The 22,656-nt window shown below is 39.6% G+C and overlaps 1 protein-coding gene across 10 annotated transcripts in view; it reads left to right on the top strand.

Annotated features, from left to right (window-relative positions):
• MCTP2 (multiple C2 and transmembrane domain containing 2) overlaps nucleotides 1-22,249 on the top strand; it is a 347,996-nt gene extending 325,747 nt beyond the window's left edge. For all 10 annotated transcript variants that reach the window (XM_032342144.1, XM_032342142.1, XM_032342141.1 and 7 more), the window contains 3 exons: nucleotides 10,798-10,907; nucleotides 16,945-17,042; nucleotides 19,227-22,249. In XM_032342144.1, the coding sequence (XP_032198035.1) occupies nucleotides 10,798-10,907; nucleotides 16,945-17,042; nucleotides 19,227-19,295 (277 nt within the window). In that variant the 3' untranslated portion in view covers nucleotides 19,296-22,249. The remainder of the gene's footprint in view (nucleotides 1-10,797; nucleotides 10,908-16,944; nucleotides 17,043-19,226) is intronic.
• The last annotated feature ends 407 nt before the right edge of the window (nucleotides 22,250-22,656 follow it).

The raw sequence follows: 22,656 nt of genomic DNA on the forward strand, positions 1-22,656 counted from the left end.
TTTGGCTTGCCACTTCCTACCTTAGGTCACAAGGACTAAATCTCTAATGGAGTCTTGGTTGAGAAAGACTATTTCTATGATTCATGTTTATTTTGTTTCAGACATCATGAACTCTGTTTAACTCGGTCTTCATTTGGTACCAATGAACAGAGCAATTGAAATATTTTTTTCTTTTAACTTTAAACTTATTTCTTCAAATCCAGAACTATATCAACTATCTTCTTTCTGAAGATTCACTGATACCTTTTTTTTTTCTTATTTTATTGTCCAGTATAGTTTCTTTAAGAAGAGAAGATAATATGCATGGGTCGGGGTACCTGAGTGGTGCAGTTGGTTAAGTGTCTGACTCTTGGTTTCAGCTCAAGTCATGATCTCGGGGTCATGAGATCGAGCCTCGTGTTGAGCGCCACGGTCAGTGCAGAGTCTGCTTGAGATTCTCTCTCCCTCTCGCTCTCCCTCTGCCCCCTCTCTAAAATAAATAAATAAATCATAAAAAAAATTGCACGGATAAAGAAGGGATTAATGTTAGTGCTAAAGGCCAAGGGAAAGTTTTATATATCAAGGTGGAGGGAAATTGGTAAGTTATAACAAACTTCAGGAAATATAAATAGCTAACGTGGAACTTTGCGTGGACGCTGATCTTTCTTGGTTCCTTATCAAATCCAGTTTCTCTTGCGTGGCCATTTGTTGGCATAATAAACATGTTTGTTTTGTTTATAAAGTAAGTTATAAATCATCTTAAATTTGGCTTTACTGAGTTTACATGTTGCTGTTCCCATTATCCATGTCTTAGAAGAAAAATTAAAGAGCTCCTGCTCTATAATAAGTTCTATATAAGTTTTGGCTTACATATATTGATGCCCATCTAGATGTCATATAAGTTGACCAATGATTTTTGAAGTTACCCTCAAAATTGTTTAACAAAAACATAAGTGACAAGAGGAAATAGATGATGAGGAGGGCATTTTACTTCTCCCTTCATTCACTCATTCACTCTCAGTCCTGAGTGTCAGGCACTGACTTGGTCTAAGAATGAGAAATATTCCATAAAACCATGATAATAGCTACGTCAGCTCATGTCATGTGCTAGCCAGACGCTATTGTAAACCCTGAACACATAATAATTTCTTTAAGAAGTTGCTGGCAGGAATCAGATGAAAAGATTCCAACCAGCCTCTGGATTAAGGATTTTTAGTATCTCCATTTTACAGATGAGAAAATGGAATCACAGAGTGATTAACTCTCAGAACTACTAAGCAAAGAAGCTTAGATTTGAACCTGCCCTCACTATTGCACTACAATGCCATTTTCCTGCAGGGATCGATTTTGTAGTGAGGGAGAATAGTAATAACTAGAATTCAATTGCATTGATGAGAGGTAGGGATAAGACGGGGTGGCAGGGGAGGCCTGACCAGCCCAGAAAGGGATGTAGGAGAGAGAAAGACAGACAGGGGGCATTTCTGAAGAAGGGGCATCTTATCAGTAAGTCTGATCACAGGGAAAGATAGCTGAGCAAAGAGTTAATGAATGGAGACTTCAGTTGGCGGGAGACTGTCCAAAGGTTCAAAGCCCAAGACTGTGCTAGATCCAGGGAGATGCATGGGGTTTAATAGGTCTGTGTGACAGCAGATGGTAGTGCTCGTGCTTGAAGCTCATACAGCGTCCTGAGTGGGTGGAAAAAGTCAAAGGAAAAAACTGGATGAGGGACATTGTGGCAGCAAGAAGGATAAAAGGATGTGGAGCAGGGGCAAGACGGAGGAAGGAAGGCCATGGTGTTTAGTAAAACCTTCTCCACGCTTGAAGGTCTCGAATAGACAAATGTGGCTGTTGTGCGATTGATAATGGTCAAGGAAATGTGTCTGATGAGAGAAGAAGGCAGGGTGATTTAAACAGGCCCCCATCTCTGCAGTGCGTCTGAGGGGCAGCTGTGCCCGGCACAGCTGCGGTGGCCATGTCTGAGACGTATTTTCAGCCATGAACAGAGTACTGTTCTGCCCAGCTGCAGCACAGGAAGGAAGGCTCATAAGTCTCCACTCCTATTAATTCTTGGGCCATTCATTACCACAGTGACCTTAAAGTTCCTTCTGGGCATTCAAGTGGGATGGCATGTGTAACTCTGTTGGAATTCCATTGTAATTCAGTGTCGAAGGACCAGGAAAACTTTTACCCAACTTCTGGCAACTGGTAAATAAGTAAAGCTTGCATAAAACTCAGAGCAGGGCTTTCCAGTTACTGACCCGGAAGACCCCAATCGTATTGCATCTACATGGCACAAACTATATTTTCTTTTTCTACTCTTCTCTACTTTCTCTAATGACCTTCTCTAATATTATACAAATTTCAAATGTATATCTATAACAGGCTAAAATATTTACTGAACATGGTTCACCTTATATTATCTCAAACAGCAGGCTAGATGGGTCAGACAAGGGCTATATTGTATGTCTTCTCATTATGGAGCGTTGCCTTCAACACGTGTATCTTTGAGTGGTTAAGGAAATCTCTGCACAGAAGAATGAGAAACCTAGGACAGGGAAGTCATCGCTGTAGATATTCCAGAGTCCGGTTTGGAAGGTACATTCATCAGAAGGAGAGCTTCTCTAGATGGGAAGTGATGCTGAGAAGGACTAGGCACTAAAGATGAGGAAGGAGGAAGGAGGTTAAGCGTAGCTTGGATGGCCGTGAAGACATGGGGAGTGGTAGAGCAATTGACCTACTGTTTGTCGAAAGGAACAAAGAATGAAGAATGAAGGCAGAAAGAGCAAAGAGTTGGCCAGACAGGAGGTAGAGGAGAAGGTTCACAAGCTAGAGTAAAAACCATACCTCGTGAAGGAAAGCATCTTGTGAGATGCATAACAAAAGAATAATCTGTAAGATTATATGATCAGTCATTTCTTTTTTTTTATTTTTAAAGATTTTATTTATTTGACAGAGATCACAAGTAGGCAGAGAGGTAAGCAGAGAGAGAGAGAGAGAGAGAGGAGGAAGCAGGCTCCCTGCCTAGCAGAGAGCCCAATGAGGGACTCAATCCCAGGACCCTGAGATCATGACCTGAACTGAAGGCAGAGACTTAACCCACTGAGCCACTCAGGCAGCCCTGATCAGTCATTTCTGTCTCCATGGGTAGAAGAGTCAGAAGACCTCATTTGTCCTAGCTTGGGAAGTGAGGAAAATCAAGATTCCTTGGACATAAGGGTCAACTAGTGGGACACTCATTTGGGGGAGGAACTACAGGATGGAGCTGTTACCCCCTTTACCAGATGTGGACACACTCATTTTTCTTTAGGGCTTTGGACCTTTGAAAATGATATTCTTAGGACATGTTGCTAAGCCTGGATGGTTGAAGGTAGGAAGGGGATTCATTGAATATTTTTCTTTTTTCACTAATTGAAAGGTTTGGCTCATTTGTCTCATTACTGTCCAAGTCAGGGATTCCTTTCTTAGGAATTTAGGGAGCTTTCAAGTTAGGGAAATTAGGGAAGTTGTGGAACTGTTCAATGAAGTATTTGATTTTCAGATGGAAAGGGTTTTTGTTTTGTTTTGCTTTTTTAACTTTGGGTGTTCTGTGAAAACCAGCACAAGATACTCTATGTTAATGGAGAGAAGGTCTAGTAAGTTCTTGAGTGTTAGAGGATCTACAGCAAAATGTCTTTGAACTTAGTACTCAGTATAAACAGGAGCATTAAATTAAGTGAGAAAAATGTACCCTTTTACAGTTTCAAAAGTGCCTACTATAAACGGCAGTGAGAGTGGGCTCTGGAGCTGACTTTCTGAATTCAGATCCCAATTCTGTCACTTGTACTGAGCCTAAGTGATTTAATGCCAGTTCTTAACTTTTGAGTCAGAGTCCTCATTTGTAGAAAGGGAGTAATAATGATTCCTACTTCATAACATTTTTGGAAGAATTAGATGAATTAGTGCATATAAAGAGCTCAGACTAGTGGATGGCATGTATTATTCACTTTAGAATATTGACTATTATGAATATTATTTTTGGCAAACTGCCTTGACTTTCTTTTTCCATGTCTTAAATTAAAAAAACAAAATTAAAAAGTAAACGTCTCCCTTTTTTTAAAAAAAAAAGTTTTATTTTTTATTTTTTAAAGATTTTATTTATTTATTTGACAAAAGACAGAGCAGGAACACAAGCAGGGGCAGTGGGAGAGGGAGAAGTAAGCTTCCCCCTGAGCAGGGAGCCTGATGCGGGCAGAGCTCAATCCCAGGACCCTGGGATCATGACCAGAGCCAAAGGCAGATAGATGCTGCCACCCAAGCACCCCTAAAAAATCTTTTAAACATTTTCTGCTAGAATTGTGGTTTGCTGAAAAGAAAATGCAGGAGTTAACTGATTTGGCTGTTGGGAGAGTGATCTGACAGGGTGTTTGTGAGAGTGTCTGATACACATCTTCATTAGAAATGAAACACCCAACACTAATACACATGACACATCACACACTTGCACACACAAACAACCACTGAGATCTTTATAAGGGTTGCATTAATTGGAAAATAATTGACATCTTGATAAAATTTTAAGTCTTCTCATAAAGTCATGTCTATTTAGGTCATTTTGAATTTATGTCAATATTATTTTAGGGCTTTATATATAGAAGTTTCACACATTTTTGTGAGATATATTCCCAAGTACTTGATTAATTTCATGATAATTTTTTTTCAGATTTCATTCTCTATTTATTACTAGGATATAGAAGTGAAATTAATTTTCCTACATTGACTTTGTATCTGTAAACTTTGGTAAACTTAGTTATCTTGATTTTTATCTGAAGACTATTATTATGATTTTCTATTGCATAGACATATTATCTGGGATATTTTTTTCTTTTTTACTTTCCAATCCTTATACATTTTTCTGTTTCCTTGCTTTATTGTACCAGCTACTAGCTCTAGTATCATGTTGAACAGAATTGGTGTTGGTGAACATTCTTTTCTCCTGTATGATATTATATTAGAGAAAAAACTTTCAACATTTTACTCTAAGAAGAATATTTGCTCTAGGTATTTGTAAAGATGCTTTATCAGATTAAATAAGTTCCCTTTTATTTTTAATTTGCTAAGAGTTTTTATTGTGAATGTGAGTTTTGTCAAACTTTTTCCTACATTCATTGGTATGATAATTTTTTTCCTTTATTTTTGCTAACGTGGTCTATTATTGCTTTGGTTTCTAAATGTTAAGCCAGTCTTCCAATTATGGAATAAACCCAACTTTACCATTTTATACACTCTCTTCATATATTGCTGTGTTTCATTTACTATTACTTTGTTAGGATTTTTGAAGATATAATCATTAATGAGATTTGAGCTGTAATTTTCTGTTCTTAAATTCCTTATGGAGAGATTATTCTAGGCTCACTCAACATGTGGCAGTTTTCTCTCTTTATCGTTATTTGGAAGAGTTTGCATAAGCCTGGTGTCTTTTTTTTTTTTTTTTTTAAGATTTTACTTATTTATTCGACAGAGAGAGAGAGAGATCACAAGTAGGCAGAGAGACAGGCAGAGAGGGAGGGAGGAAGGGAAGCAGGCTCCCTGCCGATCAGAAAGCCCCATGTGGGGCTTGATCCCAGGACCCTGGGATCATGACCTGAGCCAAAGCAGAGGCTTTAACCCACTGAGCCACCCAGGCACCCAAACCTGATGTCATTACTTCTTTTAAGATTCAATAGAATTTGCTGGTGAAGCATCTGGGCCCAGAGTTTTCTTTTAGGAAGGGTTTTAGTTGAATATTCCATTTTTGTAAATTATATAGATGTATTCAGTCATTCTGTTTCCTCTCACATCTGTAAACTGTCCTTTTCTTGAGTTCGTCCATTTCACTTAAATTCTCTACTTTTTTATATAAAGTTAATAAAATCCCCTTTTATTTAATAAAATCCTACCTTTAATGTCACTAGGATCTGTAGCATTGTCCACTTTTTTATGCTTGATACTTTTTTAAAGGGGGAGGTGGGTAGCAGGAGATTGAGAGAAAAATTCTTACAGTCTCCATGCCTAGCATGGAACCCAACATGGGGCTTGATTTCACAACCCTGAAATCACGACCTAAGCCAAAATCAAGAGTCACTGCTTAATGGACTGAGCTTACAGGCAACTCTATGCTTGATGTTAATTGTGTTTTCCTTTCTTTCTTGATCGGATTTATGAATTATGATAGTCTTTAGAAAGAACTGTCATTGACCTTTGTTAATCTTCCTGCTACCTGTTTTATTTTTCATTAATTACTAATATTCTTTTTTATTACTTTCTTCCTTTTACTTCCCTTGGGATTAATTTAGCATTTTTTTCCTAACTAAAGATAGATCACTGGATTACTTACTTTCAATCATTCTATTTTCCAAACGTTTAAGAGCATTTAAAGCTCTACAGTTTCCTATAAGCATAACTTTAGCTCCAGGCCAGACATTTTGGTGTTGATATTTTCATTATCATTCAAGTTTAGTAAAAACTTTTTTTCCAGTTTTCTATTTTTATTCCTTCCATGGTGAAGAAATATATTGCTTAATTTCCAAGTATATGGAGATTTTCTGGTTATCTTTTTGTTTCTGATTTCTAATTTAATTGCTTTATGGTCAGAAAATGTTGATCAAGAAAATGGCCTACTTCTGTAAACTCTTCATGGGAGCTTGGAAAAGTTATTGAGTGTATGTGTGTGTCTGTGTGTGTGTGTGTGTGTTTGTGTGTGTGTGTATATATATATATATATATATGCATTGATTAATTTTGTTGATTGTGTTCAGTCTTTTGTATTTATACTGATTTTTATTTTTTGTTTACTTCTTGTATCAATTGGTTCAAGATGTGTTTTAAAACTTCCCACCATGGATTTATCTGTATCACCTTATAGCTTGGCTAGTTTTTGCCTTCTGTATTCAAAAGCTGTATTATTTGGGTTGTACATTTTATTTTAAAGATTTTATTTATTTATTTAAGGAGAGTGAGTGAGCAAGAGGGAGGAAGAGAGAGAATCTCAAGCAGACTCCTTGCTAAGTGCAGAGCCCAACATGGGGCTCAATCTTACAACCCTTGATATGACCTGAGCCAAAATCAAGAGTTAAATTCTTAACTGACTGAGTCACCTAGGTGCTTCTTTGTCATGCATATTAAAATTTCTATACTTTCCTACTGAATTGGATCATTACTAGGAGGTGCCCTATTTATATCTAAGCAATAAATGAAATTTTACCTTAATATCTTAACTAGTAATAATATGGCTATACCATCTCTTGCTTGTTGGTTTCCTCATAATATATAATTTCCTATTATTTACTTTCAACCTATCTGTTTATGTTTTATATCTCTTTCTAAAGAAAAGATTGTCTAAAGACAATCACTTTTAGTTGTACCATGTAGTCCATTCGAATTTAATGTGGTTACTAATATATTTAGATTTAAATTTGTGGTTTTCATTGTTTTTTTGTCCTTGTTATGAGTGTTTTTTTATTCTCATCTATTTTTTATCTATTTGCTCAGAATGTAAGGATTCTATTGCTTTTCTTTTAGTTGTTGCCCTAGAGTTTACACCATGACTCAGCACAGCCCAATATAAATTGTTAACGTTTATTGTCTTCCCACTCAGGAACCTTCTCAATCAATGGTATCTATCCATTCATTGACTTGTATCCAGGATCTACTACTATGGCTCTGCTTTCAAAAAACAAAACAAAACAAAAAAATTAGGTCATAAAGGTTCATGTTTGTTTTTACTTATTTAATTGTAATTGATTGATTTCATATTTGGTTTTTATTTTTATTATAAGTATGGTATACATCCATTATCAAAGTAATCAACCAGCATGCCCCCTTTATTCTCTGAACTTTCTTTTCTTCCCCTTCTTTTTGTCATATTGAACTATCATTAACAACTCGGAGTATATCCATCAGAGGTTCCTTTTCAGTATAAAAACTATATATGTGGTATTTGTGAATCTGTACATTTATTAATAAATGCATATATGCATATGCATATATATACACACATACCCATTTTTTAATGCAATTTATTTTTTCACTGTATCTAGCTTTGAGCCTCTCTGTTGGGGGAAAGGGGTATTTGTGTGGGTATCCTTTTTATGATCTCACTGTTTTTTAATGAGAGATGCAACTGCAACTTTATGTTAAGAAAAAGAGAGAATAAAGGTTATCTAAGTCTGTGTGCATATAGTAGATTCTTAATAAATGCTGAATTGAACAAAACAAAAAATCTGTAAAATATTGCTGAGTAGAAATCTACTTAGATTTTTCCCTTTATTTAGATTTTGTGCTATTAATGATACTGAAGCTATTAACTTTTTTAACAACTAGCAACCATTACTGTGCCGTTCATGCACTGCCCCAGCATCCTTGTGCAAGGAGATCTGTAGGTTAAACTTCCTGCCATGGCGTGATTTGGATCATTAGGAAGTCCATATAACATGTCTCCAAATGTGAAATCGCCCTCCAGAAAGTTCAGCTAGAAGTTGTACTGTGGAAGCGAGGAGTTAGAAATGGACCAATGTTGGGCGCCTGGGTGGCTCAGTGGGTTAAGCCGCTGCCTTCGGCTCAGGTCATGATCTCAGGGTCCTGGGATTGAGTCCTGCATCGGGTTCTCTGCTCCGCGGGGAGCCTGCTTCCTCCTCTCTCTCTCTCTGCCTGCCTCTCTGCCTACTTGTGATCTCTCTGTGTCAAATGAATAAATAAAATCTTTTAAAAAAAAAAAAAAGAAAGAAATGGACCAATGTTTATGTATAAATTTAGAATAGCATAGAAAAAGGCATGAGGAAGGAGTGGGGAAAATATCAATTATTCATTTTGTTGACGTCAAGGTGCTGGACTGGGGAAGTCTTCCATAAGTGCTACCACATCCAGAAATCAGCCAGGGAAAACATTGATAAATTTGGTCATGTAAAATACATAATTTTATATTTAAAAATATATAAACCACACAAGAAAGACAAGAAAGTAACACATTGGGAAAAGCACTGTAACAAATATGACAAAGGATTGATTTCTTTAGTATCCAAAGAGATATTTTAAATCACTGAGGAAAAAGTCAAGCAAAAACAGCTCAAGGCACAATAGGCAAATCGTAACTGCTTTCCATTTTCTGAGTTTTTACAATGTGCTAAAAACAGAATGTGCTAGCTACCTTACTTGCAAGTTCTTGTTTAATTCTGGCAGAACTCTATGATAGAGATATTACTATTATTATACACATTTTGCAGAGCAGAAATGTTGGTGCAGATTGATTAAATCACTTTCCTGCAGCTAATTAGAGATGGACCTTAACTCAATCCAATGTCAGTTTGCTTAAAATTCCATTTTCTTAAGCACTTTCCCAAAGAGTGGCACCTCACAAAGAAACAAACTAGGAATCACTTGAGAAACAAATTAGATGCATATTAAAAGTGTTTAAATTTGCTTATAATTTTTAAAACTGAGCAATTAAAAACACATACCTCTCTGTGGGTAAAGATTAAAAACACTGATAACAGTCTATTACAAGAGGGTGAGGTGACTGGTTTTTTCTTAGACTCTTCATGGAATTGTGATTATTTACAAAACAAGACAAAAATCTCTCTCAGCCTCAATTTGCTCATGTGTAAAATGGGGATAATCTTTACTTGGAAGAATTATGATGACCATCACAATTGTGATGTGAAAAATATTAGCACAATGGCACATATTAAGTGCCCAACAGCTTTTATATGTTTAGTCCCCCACTATCCTCCTGCATGTACACACACACACACACACCCACACCACTAGAAAACAAAAACAAAGAGACAAATCTCTTTGTATTTCTAGCACAAGGCCAAGGGTCAATGTCAGTGAAGCTGCACCATATAAGTGAAGCTAAAGACCAGGAAAAAGAAGGACCCTAGGCTCTCAAGGGCTCTCCGCAGGACTTGGGATTTCCAGATCATCTTCTAGGACCGTGCAAGGATTTCCACTGTTTGTTCAGTTCTGCATCCTGTGTTCTAGATCTCCATTTGCACACAAGTCAAAGGAGGCAATGGATATCCTGAAGGAGCCAGGGGCCCTGTGAAAATAATGTGTGGTCACATAACCTGTGTTCTCTCTGGATTGGGGGCATAAGGGTTTATAGTCACATGCCTCGAGCCTGTTTCCCTGGTAACCTTCTAGAGCCAATGAGTCTAAAAATTCTAAAAATAAGTAATTAGAAAACACAAAGTTGGGGTGGGTGCCTGGGTGGCTCAGTCAGTTTAGTGTCAGACTCTTGATTTTGGCTCAGGTCATGATCTCAGGGTCATGAGATCAAGTCCTGCGTGGGGCTCTGTGCTGAGCATGGAGCTTGCTTGAGATGCTTTCTCTCTCTCAAAAAGAAAAAAAAAAAGAAAACAAAGCAAACCAAAAGCACCAGGACACCTTAATAATATCCTGCCTTTTCTAAATATTTACTGGCAACCGTTTCTTCACCGAGAGAATTGTTGACTTTGATGTGACCTCACTGACCTTTCATTTTGAAGATCTCCATGCACGGAGGCATCATGACCTTCATTGCTGGCGGGAGCTGAGTCTTCCCTTAAAGACTGTCTGCTCCAGGAGGGCAAAGTTACCAGGACTCTGACATGTTGGCTGGAGGTTGGTCTTGGTTGGTTTCCCCTCAGGACCTCAGCTATGTTTTTGCCATCCCCAGCTTGGCAGACCTTCCTCTCCAGGTTTTAGAGAGATTTCTCCAGTAGACCTTTCTCATTTGTGTAACTAAGAAATAAACATGGCAAGATGACTATGTAGCCGCTTTAGAGCATTAGAGAAAATGACATTGATGTGCTTTGTCTGCAGCACGTTTAACTGGACAGTCCCGTTCCTCTCGTTCCTGGCCTGTCTGATCCTGGCGGTGGCCACCATCATTTTGTATTTTATTCCACTCCGCTACATCGTTTTAATCTGGGGTAAGTCTGGCATGGTCCTTTCGCTAGCGGTCAATTTCAGGTAAGAACCCATGACTCATTTGTCAAGTGGGACCATAAACTTTAAATGTGCTCTTGTTGGCAATTAAACATGAGATTAAGGGAGGAATTTTGGGAACAAAAACTTCCAGGACCTCCCTGAAAAGGCCAGTTGCCCAGATGATCAGCAGAGATATTTATGGGCCTCTTGTATAATTGCAATCAAATAAAAATGTGATTGTGCATGAGATTTCCCTTTGGGCTTTCATAGTCATAAATAGTTTCGAATAATATATTGTGGTGGCCCGGTAACTTTCAGGCAACACTGTTATTCAAACAGTGAGCAAACACCTGCATCTCGCCCTTTATATTATGTAAAAGTGGATCTGGCCCCTGCCAGGGTGCTTCTGACACTCCATCTCTCCTGGAGGAAAAATAATCTAACCCCATACTTCAATCCAGAAGCGGTAGAGAGGAAGGGAGGTGGTTACTCCTTACCCAGTGCCTGAAAGAAGAGGAAGCTATAATTTAGCAGGGTAAATGATGTGCCTATATAAAGTTTAGCTGTTTAAAAAAAAAAAAAAGTAGTAACAAAAATCACAAACTCGAAATAAACGGAATGACTTGATTTACTACTCAAGTTAGCATTGGACGAAAGACAAGCAGCTTTGTGAATATTTGTGTTTGCTGTTGGGTGGGCTTCTGGGTTGATAGAAGTAACGTGCATTGTAGTGAATCAATTGCTGGAGAAGCAGTCAACTCTTTTCCCTAAGAGTCTGCCAGTCATAGTTTTCCATTCCTTGGCTCCTGTGACTACTGCTGAATTCTCAACTGTAGCCATACTTCTAGGGACCCTCAGATGGTAAGGGGTTCAGAGAAGTTACCAGGTACAAGTGATTGCATTAAGATACATTCATCTTGAAGTAAAAGCTGCGAGCTTGCAAATGTGAGAAACAAGCTACAACCTTTCTAAAACCATTAAATGTAGACCTTTTCAGAGAGAGCCCACAGGAGTAGAATCCTGCTGATGAGAAAAGCCAAATGTAGACATTGTGAATTGGGAAAAGTCATCAAAAAAAAAAATTGAGTAATTTGTAAAACTTAAGAAGTAGAATGATTTTGAAAGAGCATAAGGCACTGGTTCTCTGTTTCATCCAGGAAGTGAAAATCCCATATAAATAAGTATCTCTCTTTTATAGCAAGAGAGAGAGCCTGAGAAAAGACTTATAGCAAGAGGGAGAGCCTGAGAAAAGAAAAATATATTCTAATTTGAAAGAATTAAAAGAAAAAGATACTCTTGATTACCCTCACTCTTGGCAAAAGTCTTCTATCCATACTTAGTTTCTTACTTGCATACTTACTTCTATCCATAGTTAGTTTCTCTATTTTGCAACAATGCTAGCCTTGATCTGAAGACTCTAAGAGAACATGAAGAAGAAACAAGAAGAACAAGAACAAGAAGAAACATTTTATGGGGCGCCTGGGTGGCTTAGTAGGTTAAGCCTCTGCCTTCAGCTCAGGTTATGATCTCAGGGTCCTGGATGGAGCACCGTATTGGGCTCTCTGCTCTGCGGGGAGCCTGCTTCCCCCTCTCCCTCTGCCTGCCTCTCTGCCTGCTTGTGCACTCTCTCTCTGTCAAATAAATAAATAAAATCTTTTTAAAAAACACAAATCTTTAAAAAAAAGAAGAAACATTTTATAAAACTATTCCCTTGAATGCCTTATATGTACTAAATGTTATCTATATGGACTGAATAACCTCAGTCTTTCTTAATTGTTTTTCATTAAGAATTAGTTTGCAAATCTGTTTACTGGTCGCATTTAAAAAACAGATCTTAAAGCTATTGTCTGACCCTAACCAGAAAATGATTCAAAATTACTATAATCATTTGGCCAATATTTTGTTCATTTTTAAGTTGATTGCATGGTCAGCTTGTCAAACACATTCTCAGGATCTTATCATTCTGGTACATACTTGACTTGCTTTTCTGCATCTTTCCCTTGACAAAGGGGTCTATACTCTATTTTCTCCTTTGATCATCAGTGTTGGAATTCCAGTCTCTCTTTCTGTTTATCCCAAATTGCTTTGACTTTTGATCTTATCCTCCAAGATCTTGGCAGCTTTCCAACAACAACTTTTTGCATCTCATTAATGAGATATTGCTCTATTTATCGTTCTACTTATGGATGAAATTATTAAATAGCATGGAGTTTATTATATTCTCCTGAGCTGACAGTAACCCTTTGAGCTTTGTCTTCTGTGTCTGGTTCTTTAGTTGTATGTTCTGGAACAGGGGCTTATAGTTTATTGATGAGCTCACTGTATATATTGTAGTCAAAAGCCTTGACAATCAGAATATGCTCTGTTGCCTCATTGAGTAAAACCTGCCATGCCATCCTGGAATGTACTCAGCAATTCTATTAGGACTTCATTTCCAAGACGAAGTTGTTATTAGCTACATGGACCCAGGACATTCCTTTGCATGTCTCCTATATGACTGAATTCTTGGTAGAGAGTCTCTCCTGTAGAAGATGACTTCGTATGTCTCCCATTTCTATGGTTCCTTTTACCAGGATCAGAAAATTGTTTCTATTCTGAGTTACTTAATCGTTTTCTTTGAATCCTTAAAGTGGTGAGTTAAGATTCTAAAAAAAAAATTCCCCTTTTGTCCACCTCTTTTAACCCTTTGAAACAAAATTACTTAACCATATGTTCTATATTTCCAGATTCTATTCCCCCAAATAATATTTTTGTAGAAATACTAAGTACCAGGATTATTTAACATAAGCCCCTGAAAAGCAGCCTGATTTTGTAGTGGCCATAAGAAATATTCCTTGACTCATCAACTTCATTGTAAGGTTTTGAAGGGTGAGGCATTTTTCTTTCCTCTTTAACTTGTAATTCCCAGGGAAGTTACATATAGGTAGTAGATCTTTAACAAGTACCTGACAAATATTTCATGTGCCTGCATATTTTATACCTGTGATTTACAGGGATGGCATTTCTTTTGAGCCCACCACCCACCCCTCTTGTGTGGGAGTGTAGATTTCGAAAATGGCATGAGAAGTGGCTTAAGAGGGATATTTGACATTTTCTGAAGGAAACAGTATCTACTGAATTTCGATCACCTATTTGGTGTATTTCTGGAAGACAAGGCACTTCTTAGGATTAGATCCCATGTGGGTTTTCTGCCCCTTATGAGAGGTTTCCCATATTTTCATTCTGTTCTTCACCATAGATGCTTCTGATCTGGGGTACTTCTGTTCTTCCAAAGTAGATAAGAACTCCCAAAGCTAGATTTTGAACTTCTTGAAAAGAAAGATCCATGACTTATTAAACTTATTAAACTTATTAGACTTTGCATCTCCATTTGACAACACAGTGTGGCAGGCACTTACTGTTTGATACATGAGCAAGCCAGGACCCTCCACCCCATCTCAACACTCCCGCCAATGCACTGAGTCAGGGCTGCATGCTAGGCACTCGTACAAGTATTTGAAAAATTGTGTTATAATTCTGTTTCAAGTGGTTTTATTCACCTGTGACCATATGTGCTGCCAAGCAGTCAGGCAATTTTTCCAACTTTCTCCAAGAGATTTTTTTTTTCTTTAACTGGATATTCTCAATCCACTCCACTGATCACTTCAGTCTATGATCTGGGACCATTAAGTGACAGTGTCTTTGCCACATATTATCCCTTGGTATTTGGATCCTACTCCTTTGGGTGTCCTAAAACATTAAGATTCACAGCAGATAGGCCCTCTGTCTATCTGTATTAAGGTGAAACACATCTAAAGGCCTGTCTGTCACGCTGATAAAGATACAATTTCCAAATCTGGGTGTGTGTGCTCACATGCCTAATAATATAATCCCTTTTTTTTTTTTTTTTTTGGCTTGTTGACATCTCGAGCCATGATGGTAGCCCCCTCTTTGTTCTGGAACTCCAGATTAGAGAGTCCTTGCACTTATATTGTCCAATGTGATTCTCCCAACAACCTAAGAAACTATATAGGGCAGGTCTTTATTCTTCATATTTTAATGTAAGAAATCTGAGGCACAGGAAGGTCAAGTGGTTTTCTCGAAACCACACAGCGGATGCTTGGTGACGCCAGAGCTGGGGCTCAGCTACTCCCGTTCCATAGCCCTTGCTCCTGGCCCCATTACTCCTTACTGTGGACCCAAGAATACATGAGCCCCTGTGTACACTTGGTTTCACACAACAGATAATATTGTAGAATTACGGACATTTGACAACATTAAAAAAAAAAATAAGGTGTGCTTTTGAAGCATGCAGTCAGAGTGCCTTGTAATTTTGATTCTCATGAAGTTTTTCAAACAATCTCAGTGCATTGTGGGCAACTTCTGCCCTTATTGGTGCATTTGAGCTACTGTGCAGGTTTATAATCTTCTCAGTGACTAAGAATGCAGTGTTTTGATCGGCTGTGAGATTATCCCTGCCTTGCTGTTCATTGTAAAGACTCCAGATGCGTACACTATATATAATTAACAATAGAAGTTATATCTTTTCTCAATAAGTCTTTGTCTCCCTTCATCATTTTGCCTTGTCTGTTTTCTTTTGCCAAAAAGCCCATGCTACAATTAAGTGTCTTTAGAATAACACAGTGAGAGTATTTTAGTTTAAAGGAATGCTGGGGGAGATTTTAGCTAGAAATAGGAGGCTTGTTGTGGGGGGTAGAGGGAAGAAAAGCAGAGTGCAGCTCTGATTTGAGAGAAAAAGGATCATTTGCAAGGAGACTTCCCCAGCTCAACCACCAGGCCACCATTTTACTCATGGACAATGGCCGGCTCGAAAGCAGATGTGAATGTGACCATCTAAGGAAATGACTGAGGTTGGCATGTATCAGGTAGAATGGTACTCAGGAAGTTCTATCTATAGATGAAAGCAAAATAATATTTCATGGAGAAAAATATCCAAGCTTTTATGGGCTAGGGACGGTCAAACAGTTAACTGTTACCTTGACTCTGAGGGAGAAGTCCAGCAGGGTTATCTAAGGTGAGAAGTCATTCAGCATTACTGGGATCGACTCGGACTTCAGATATGATCCTCGCTAAACAAGCACTCCGTGGCAAACTTCGGAAGCCCATCACCTTAAAAACTCAGCATGAGAAAGAGTTGGCCTTTGGTGGAAAGACAATGGCTCCTGAGCTCTTACCAGCAGCTCAGGGGAACAGAAGAGGAGACACAAGGGTGGCTCAGAGGTACATCCCTCTGGAGAGGAAACCATAGGTAGAGCTTTCCCGGGGCGTGCCTGCAAACGCAAGGTGCAGCCATCAAAGACACCTGAAGGGTTGAACCTCCTCTAATTACCACTGTCCGCATCCTAAATTAGCAGGGACTCCATTGACTAGACAAACCCAAGCACCAGTGTCGCGGTCCATAAATTAAGTTAGCAGCCATAGTAAGATAATTTCCAATAATAACTTTTCACAGTTTCCTGCCGCATCAAAGTACAATCAACATGTCAAGTTCTGTTCTGCAGGGAGAAAAGATAAACCTGTGAAAATGAGCTGGAGTGGGGGAGAGAAATTTCTGCCATTTCTTTTTAACAACAAAAAAGCAACTCCTGTGCTCCACCTCCCACTGCTGCATTTGGTCCAGAGCCCCCAAGCAGGGACTTGTTGGGGCTAATGAAGGCCTTTCCCATCTGGGACGTTTGTTTTCCTAGCAGAGAAGGCTGTTAATCAGTGTAGTCCAAAAAAGCCAATGAGCTCCACAGTTTTAGTGTGTGTTTCTGCCACCTTGCTGCTGGGATTGTAATGGGATTTTCACAGCTGAAGAAGGCAGAGCTCCTGTCCCACAAACCATCCCCCACCCCTCTTCCTTCCAGAAAAGGCATTTGTGAATGATTCCACATGACAGCGACATGTATGTGTGTGTGTGTGACTTGAGGTCTAGTAATTGTTTTACACTAATTTTTACTTGTGAATCTCCCCCTCCCCCAGTCAGGAGAGTTTTTAAAGATAGATAGATAGGTAGATAGAAAGACAAAGAGATCTCCCTGCGTTTCTATTTTCCAGGCATAAATAAATTCACCAAGAAGCTTCGAAATCCCTATGCCATCGACAATAACGAGCTGCTAGACTTCCTCTCCAGGGTACCGTCTGATGTTCAAAAGGTACGTAATGAACGGTCACCACCAACGGGGACCCCAGCACTGAAGTCTGGCCAGCCCCAGAGCCAGAGGTGCACAGAGCAGGGCTTGTGTAATTGAGATAACGAATCAGAAAATCCTTAAAGTGGCCTGGCTTGCAGGGAGGTGGCAGAAAACCTTTGTCCAGAGCATGAGATGATTATGGAAAATTACCCCGAAAAAAAGGGCTACTTAAGAATGATCTGGAACTCATACTGCGTGGGTATAGTGCGGTAGTGTTTGTCCGTTTTTTGATCACTTGCCTCCCTGAAGAGGATAAGATGGGCTCAGTGAGTGGGAGAGTGGGAGCTCTCAAGCTAGGGGAGGATTGCTTATTTTCCTCCTCTTCCAGATGGCAGGCATTATAGGGGAAGTAGGGGACAAGAGGATTATTCTTTTTTATTCTTGTTTGCCCCAGTTATGTCCTAGGCTTCCCTTCTATCCCTTCCCCCGTGAAGACTTAGGGATGCCGAGGGCAAAGCTCCCACCCCCTCTCATACACATAGAGGCCTGAAATAATTGGAGATCGATCAGAAGTATTATTCATAGGTAATGGTCACTGAGTCCAGCCACATCTGGTCTCTGTGGATGCACCGAGATTAAACCAGGCAACAATGCCAGGAAGTCCTGTAGAGTAGCCCGAGCCAGGCCCCTGCGGATCAGGCAGCTATAAATCCCAGGGGAAGGAGGACAGGCAATGATTCTCTAAAGGAGAACAGAGATCATAGAAGGAGTAGATGGGGAGACTGTGGTGTGAAATAGCAGCACGGTGATCAAAGACACAGCCCTTTATTATCTCAGAGAATCCAAATCAAGTATCGATTTTCAGCCGTGGGCCGCTGTCACGGAAGTGGTTCCCAGCACTTCTCTGCAGACGGCAGGGATTCGGGGCTGGAAAGACCTCCCGTTTCCTTCCCTTTCCCTCTGAGTTCTAGAGATGAAAATAGATTCCATGACGCCGTTTTTCTTTAACCTCCATTTTATGATCTAATTAGCTATTACATGCATTCTATGACTATGAGGTTCCTCGTTAACATTTGCATTCCATGATTATAAAATAGTAACCTGGCCCCTGTTTGTTTTGCGTTGAAAATTGACAGGTATGTCCTCCCCTGCTCCCCAAGGGGACCTTCACCAAACACTCAAAGGAAAGGGTGCTTTTTTAGCATGTATCTGCTTTTGACGAAGTGTAGCTCAACATATGTGATGGGGCATGGTGTCCTTGGGGAGTTCGGCACAAATGCTAAAAGCCAGTGAGCGCATGTGCTCTGTAATACTATACTTTAAATGAAGCCATTCCGCCCGTCAGCCAATCAGAACCCGCACAGCAAGGCAGTGAGATTGAGTTGCAACCCTTGAGTTGCAATGTGAGGTTGTCCCCATGTCCTCAAAGAAAGGAAATCACCATCCAGCACAGCCCACCATGAGGACTATGTCTACATAGTCCAGGCATGAGCCCTCAGAGCGGCCATCCGGCTGGAGCTGACATGCATAACAGAGGGACGCTACAAAAGAACATTCGAGGGAGACAGACAGTATGCTAGTAAGATCCTCCGTGTATCACCAAGAACACTTCCAAATAATACAATAGACAGCTTGCCCCTGGGGACTCCCCAAGTGCTCAGATATATCACAGATGTTTTAGCCATTACATTGTAAATGCAATTCATTTTTTAAGAGAAATCTATTTAACTCTGTGGGCAGTATCAATTTCAACATTTTTCCCCCTCTCCCTGGCAACATAAATGAATATAATTTGCAGACAATTTTTTCCCCAAGACTTGAGATAATTTTAAATGAATATTTCTTAGTAAGTTTTGCTGTATCATATACTAAGAGAAACATTTCCCAAGAGGCAGTTATTAAGCGTCCTTGTGGTTGAAAACGGGCACACGAGAAACTAAAATTATCTGACAGCGCCGAGAGCAGGTAGAAAGCCATGCATCTCATTAGAAAAATCTGCTTTTAATATTCTTGGTCTCAAGAAATGATGCATGACTTCTCAAATCCTTCCTGCAATTAATCCCTCCATGTTCCTGTGTTTAGAAAATGATTCATTACCTTTGAACCTTCCTTCCTTTGCCTCAGTCTGTCCTTGGGGAGCCATTAACACACACTGTGGTGAGCTAGGGTTACCTAACCGCCGGGCCCGTCTGTTTGTTTTCACAGGTGCAGTACGCAGAATTGAAACCCTGCAGCAGCCAGAGCCCCCTTCGGAAGAAGCGCAGTGCTCTCTAGGACTCACGCCAACCTTGGACACCAGCGCCCGATTCCCTGCTCGGTTGATTAGACCAACACTATCTCTGTTTCCGAGGTGGTACCCGTGGTGTCATTCTGGAATGTGTGCTGTGTGGAGCCCTCCCTGCGCCCTCCCTGCTTCTCCACGTGTGCCGATGCACACACATGTGCTCACGCCCACACGCATGGGTGTGCTAGTTGCTTAGCAGCTCGGCCCATCCGAAGGAAACATTCTAGGGACCGTGAAAGACTGAGGTCCCTTCTCAGATAGGAGGTAAAGCAAGGTGGCCAGGGGTCTGAATGGCCTCTTTGAGAAGGGCTGGGAGACCACCTGGATGCAAGAGTGACCCTGAACTTGTTTTCCTACCTCCAACAGATGCTCCTTAAGATTCAGTTATTTTTCACTCCTGTTTCGCACACTCCTGATTATTGTGCATGTGAGTCAGTTTCCTTCTCTGAGTCCACAAGTCCGATAGTAACCATCATCTCCCCAACTAATGTCTCTTAGAAGTAGATTTTTTCATAATTACCAGGCATAACCCAAGCCTTTGGGCATCCTTCCGCCATGATTACTGAAGACGTGTGTACAATGGCGGTCAGCTCCCCGGTGCTGGACACCAGCCTGTGCTGTGGTCCTTTGCGGGCAGTGGAAGCCCCGGGGAAGGTCGGAAGGGACCACTCATCCAAAAAGTGAAGCTTTCGTGAGAGTATTTGGTTGCCTTACCAACACCATGTCTTCCGACTTGACTTTGCTTATTTCCAAAATAAAATGTCGACATTAGCACTTGAGAGAGAGGATGAATGAATGGATTCTGAGAGTATTTAGGAAAACGGATAAAGGCGGAGGAGCAAGGGACTAACTAATGACTATGGCTTCTTCACCTGATTGTCATAATCACTATATTTGCCCGAATTTTTGAGCAGAAAGTAAAACTAACTCAGCCATCCAAATCGATCTTTTGTTCCTGAACAAGATAGGCTATACATAATGCATCTATATCTCAGAACCCCATTCCTAGAAAAACACCACCCCAAGATCCTCTTGAAGAATAGCTGATTCCTGCAGACCCTACCACTCATAGTACCCCCAAGGAAAAACCCCGATTTTATGCATACATAAAATGAACACAAATATCCTTTGGTTCAAATGATATTTAAGTTGTAAAGACTGTATTTTGTTGACACATACTTTGTGTTTTATATATATATATAATATATGTGTGTGTGTGTGTGTGTATTGTAAAGAAAAGTTGAGGTAAAAACTGATTTAATAGTGAGGTTTACTATTTTTTTTCTCCCTCTGGGTTGTAATTTAATAATCTTCAAACAAAATGTTTATGAAAAATGTGCAAGATTCTAAACCTTATCATCCCGTGTCTGTTTTTCTTCATATTATATCTTCCTGGGTTTCTTTCTGGCTGAGCCAGATTTCTGCATGATTTGATTTGCTTCAAGTTAATGAAGCTGGCTGGAAAAGGACTTGCAGAAATTATAAAAGCTCCAGTAAATCTCTTCGTTGTACATACAATAGATAGCCAAGAACCTCTTTTGTTCAACCAGTTACTCAATCTTCTGTGTAAACAATGCCTCATTGTCTCACTCCCAACTATCTTGTAGTTTATCACAGTCTGTCATTTTGTAACGACCTAAGTCAGACATTTTTAAACAGACATGTGAGATCTGATCAGTCATTTGAATGAAAACTTTCAGCAACAAAATAACCCCTTATTTATTTAAAAGTGGAACCGATACTTCATTGTTGTTCTTTTGCTATACAATTTCAAAATGAAATAATTTGTCCAACAAGAAGGCATCATTAGTTAGACTTATTCCCTCCGCCGCCCAGTGGGAATTCTGAGCATTAAGTTGAGGACACAGACGGCAGCTGGGCTACCAAGAGCAGGACAGAATCAACCTGTAATAAACTGTAAGTAGAAAACAATTGTTAATTGATTAAGTCGACTTTGAACGTTAAAAACGTCCATTGTAAGGGAAATGTGAAGATTTATACAAGTGATCAAACCCCTACCAGATTCCAGAATGCTCTTTAGATAAAATTTATGGATTGTGGATTCACAGTATGATAATTAATGATAATTCAGTAGGAATGTTGAATTTTAGCCAAGCTCTCCTGGTTCTCTTCTCAAACCTCACACTCCCTTTTCCAGCTCTGTCTGGATGTCTTATAGGCCTCTCTACCTCAGTGGGTCAGAAACTTGGTTATCTCTCCCTCCGTGTGTTCAGGACCATTTAACCCATACTCTCGTTCCAGATTCCTTATTTCCCTTACTGGCACTGGCATCTTCTGGGCTGGAAGACACTGGGCATCCCCTTTTTTTGCTCCTTATGTTCCCCACCCCCCACCTCCCAACCCATAAACTTGTAGCTCCTGTGTTGCATATTACTCATGTTCATTTCTATCTTGTCCATTTCTGATCACCACCCCCTAAGCCAAGGCCTCCAAAACCTCTTACAAGACATGGCAATAGTGCCAATTACGTTATGCCAGATTAATCCTCGTTCTGAATATTCTTTTCACTAGGAATACTTTCTCACAAGTTTCTGTTCAAATAAATTCTGCCCTCTTTACATCTTTCATATTTTTCTGGCATTTGCCATATTCTGCTATAGCTCATCATTACCAGAGGCTTTGACTCCCTCTGTCCTCCACTGGCACCTAATAGACACTCAGGAAATATGCGATGAATTGATTGGGTCATAGTCAACTTTTCTTCTCTGCTCTTTCATGTATATAGAGGGCCAAGATGGGTAGATTAGTGCGGTCTATCAGAGGAAATAATTTCTTGTATTAAGCACACAGCTGATACTGTGTGATATTATTTATAAGCTCTGGCCATGTCAACTGTAAACTTTTCAATGATGTCTTATATTGGAAAAATCATTACCTACATATCACGGGAAAATATATTTGTGCATGGTAAAACAAAACAAAACAAAAAACCCTTGATTTTTCTTCTTGTCATTTATCATTGAATGAACATATATGGAACATTTATCATTGAATGAACATATATGGAACACTTATGATCTACCTGAACAAAACAGACTGCATTCCCTTGGTAAAGCCAGGCATGAAACAGATACTTTTGAAAAGTGGCAGGACATTTGCAGATTCCAGTTCTAGAAGGATATTCTGGCTGCAGTGGGTAGGCCAGCAATAATGAATGTTCAAAGAAGAGCTAATTGGAATAATCTTGATAAATTGATGGTCACCTGGATCTTCAAATTATGTCAGTGAAAAAATCTACAGGTGAAATCGTGAGATGGTTAGGAGGAAAAATGAGTGGGACTTCTCAGTTGCTTGACTATGGGGTGGAGGAGAGATTAGAGTTCAAGATGG

Source organism: Mustela erminea, chromosome 5, assembly GCF_009829155.1.
Source record: "Mustela erminea isolate mMusErm1 chromosome 5, mMusErm1.Pri, whole genome shotgun sequence".
NCBI classification, from domain to species: domain Eukaryota; kingdom Metazoa; phylum Chordata; class Mammalia; order Carnivora; family Mustelidae; genus Mustela; species Mustela erminea.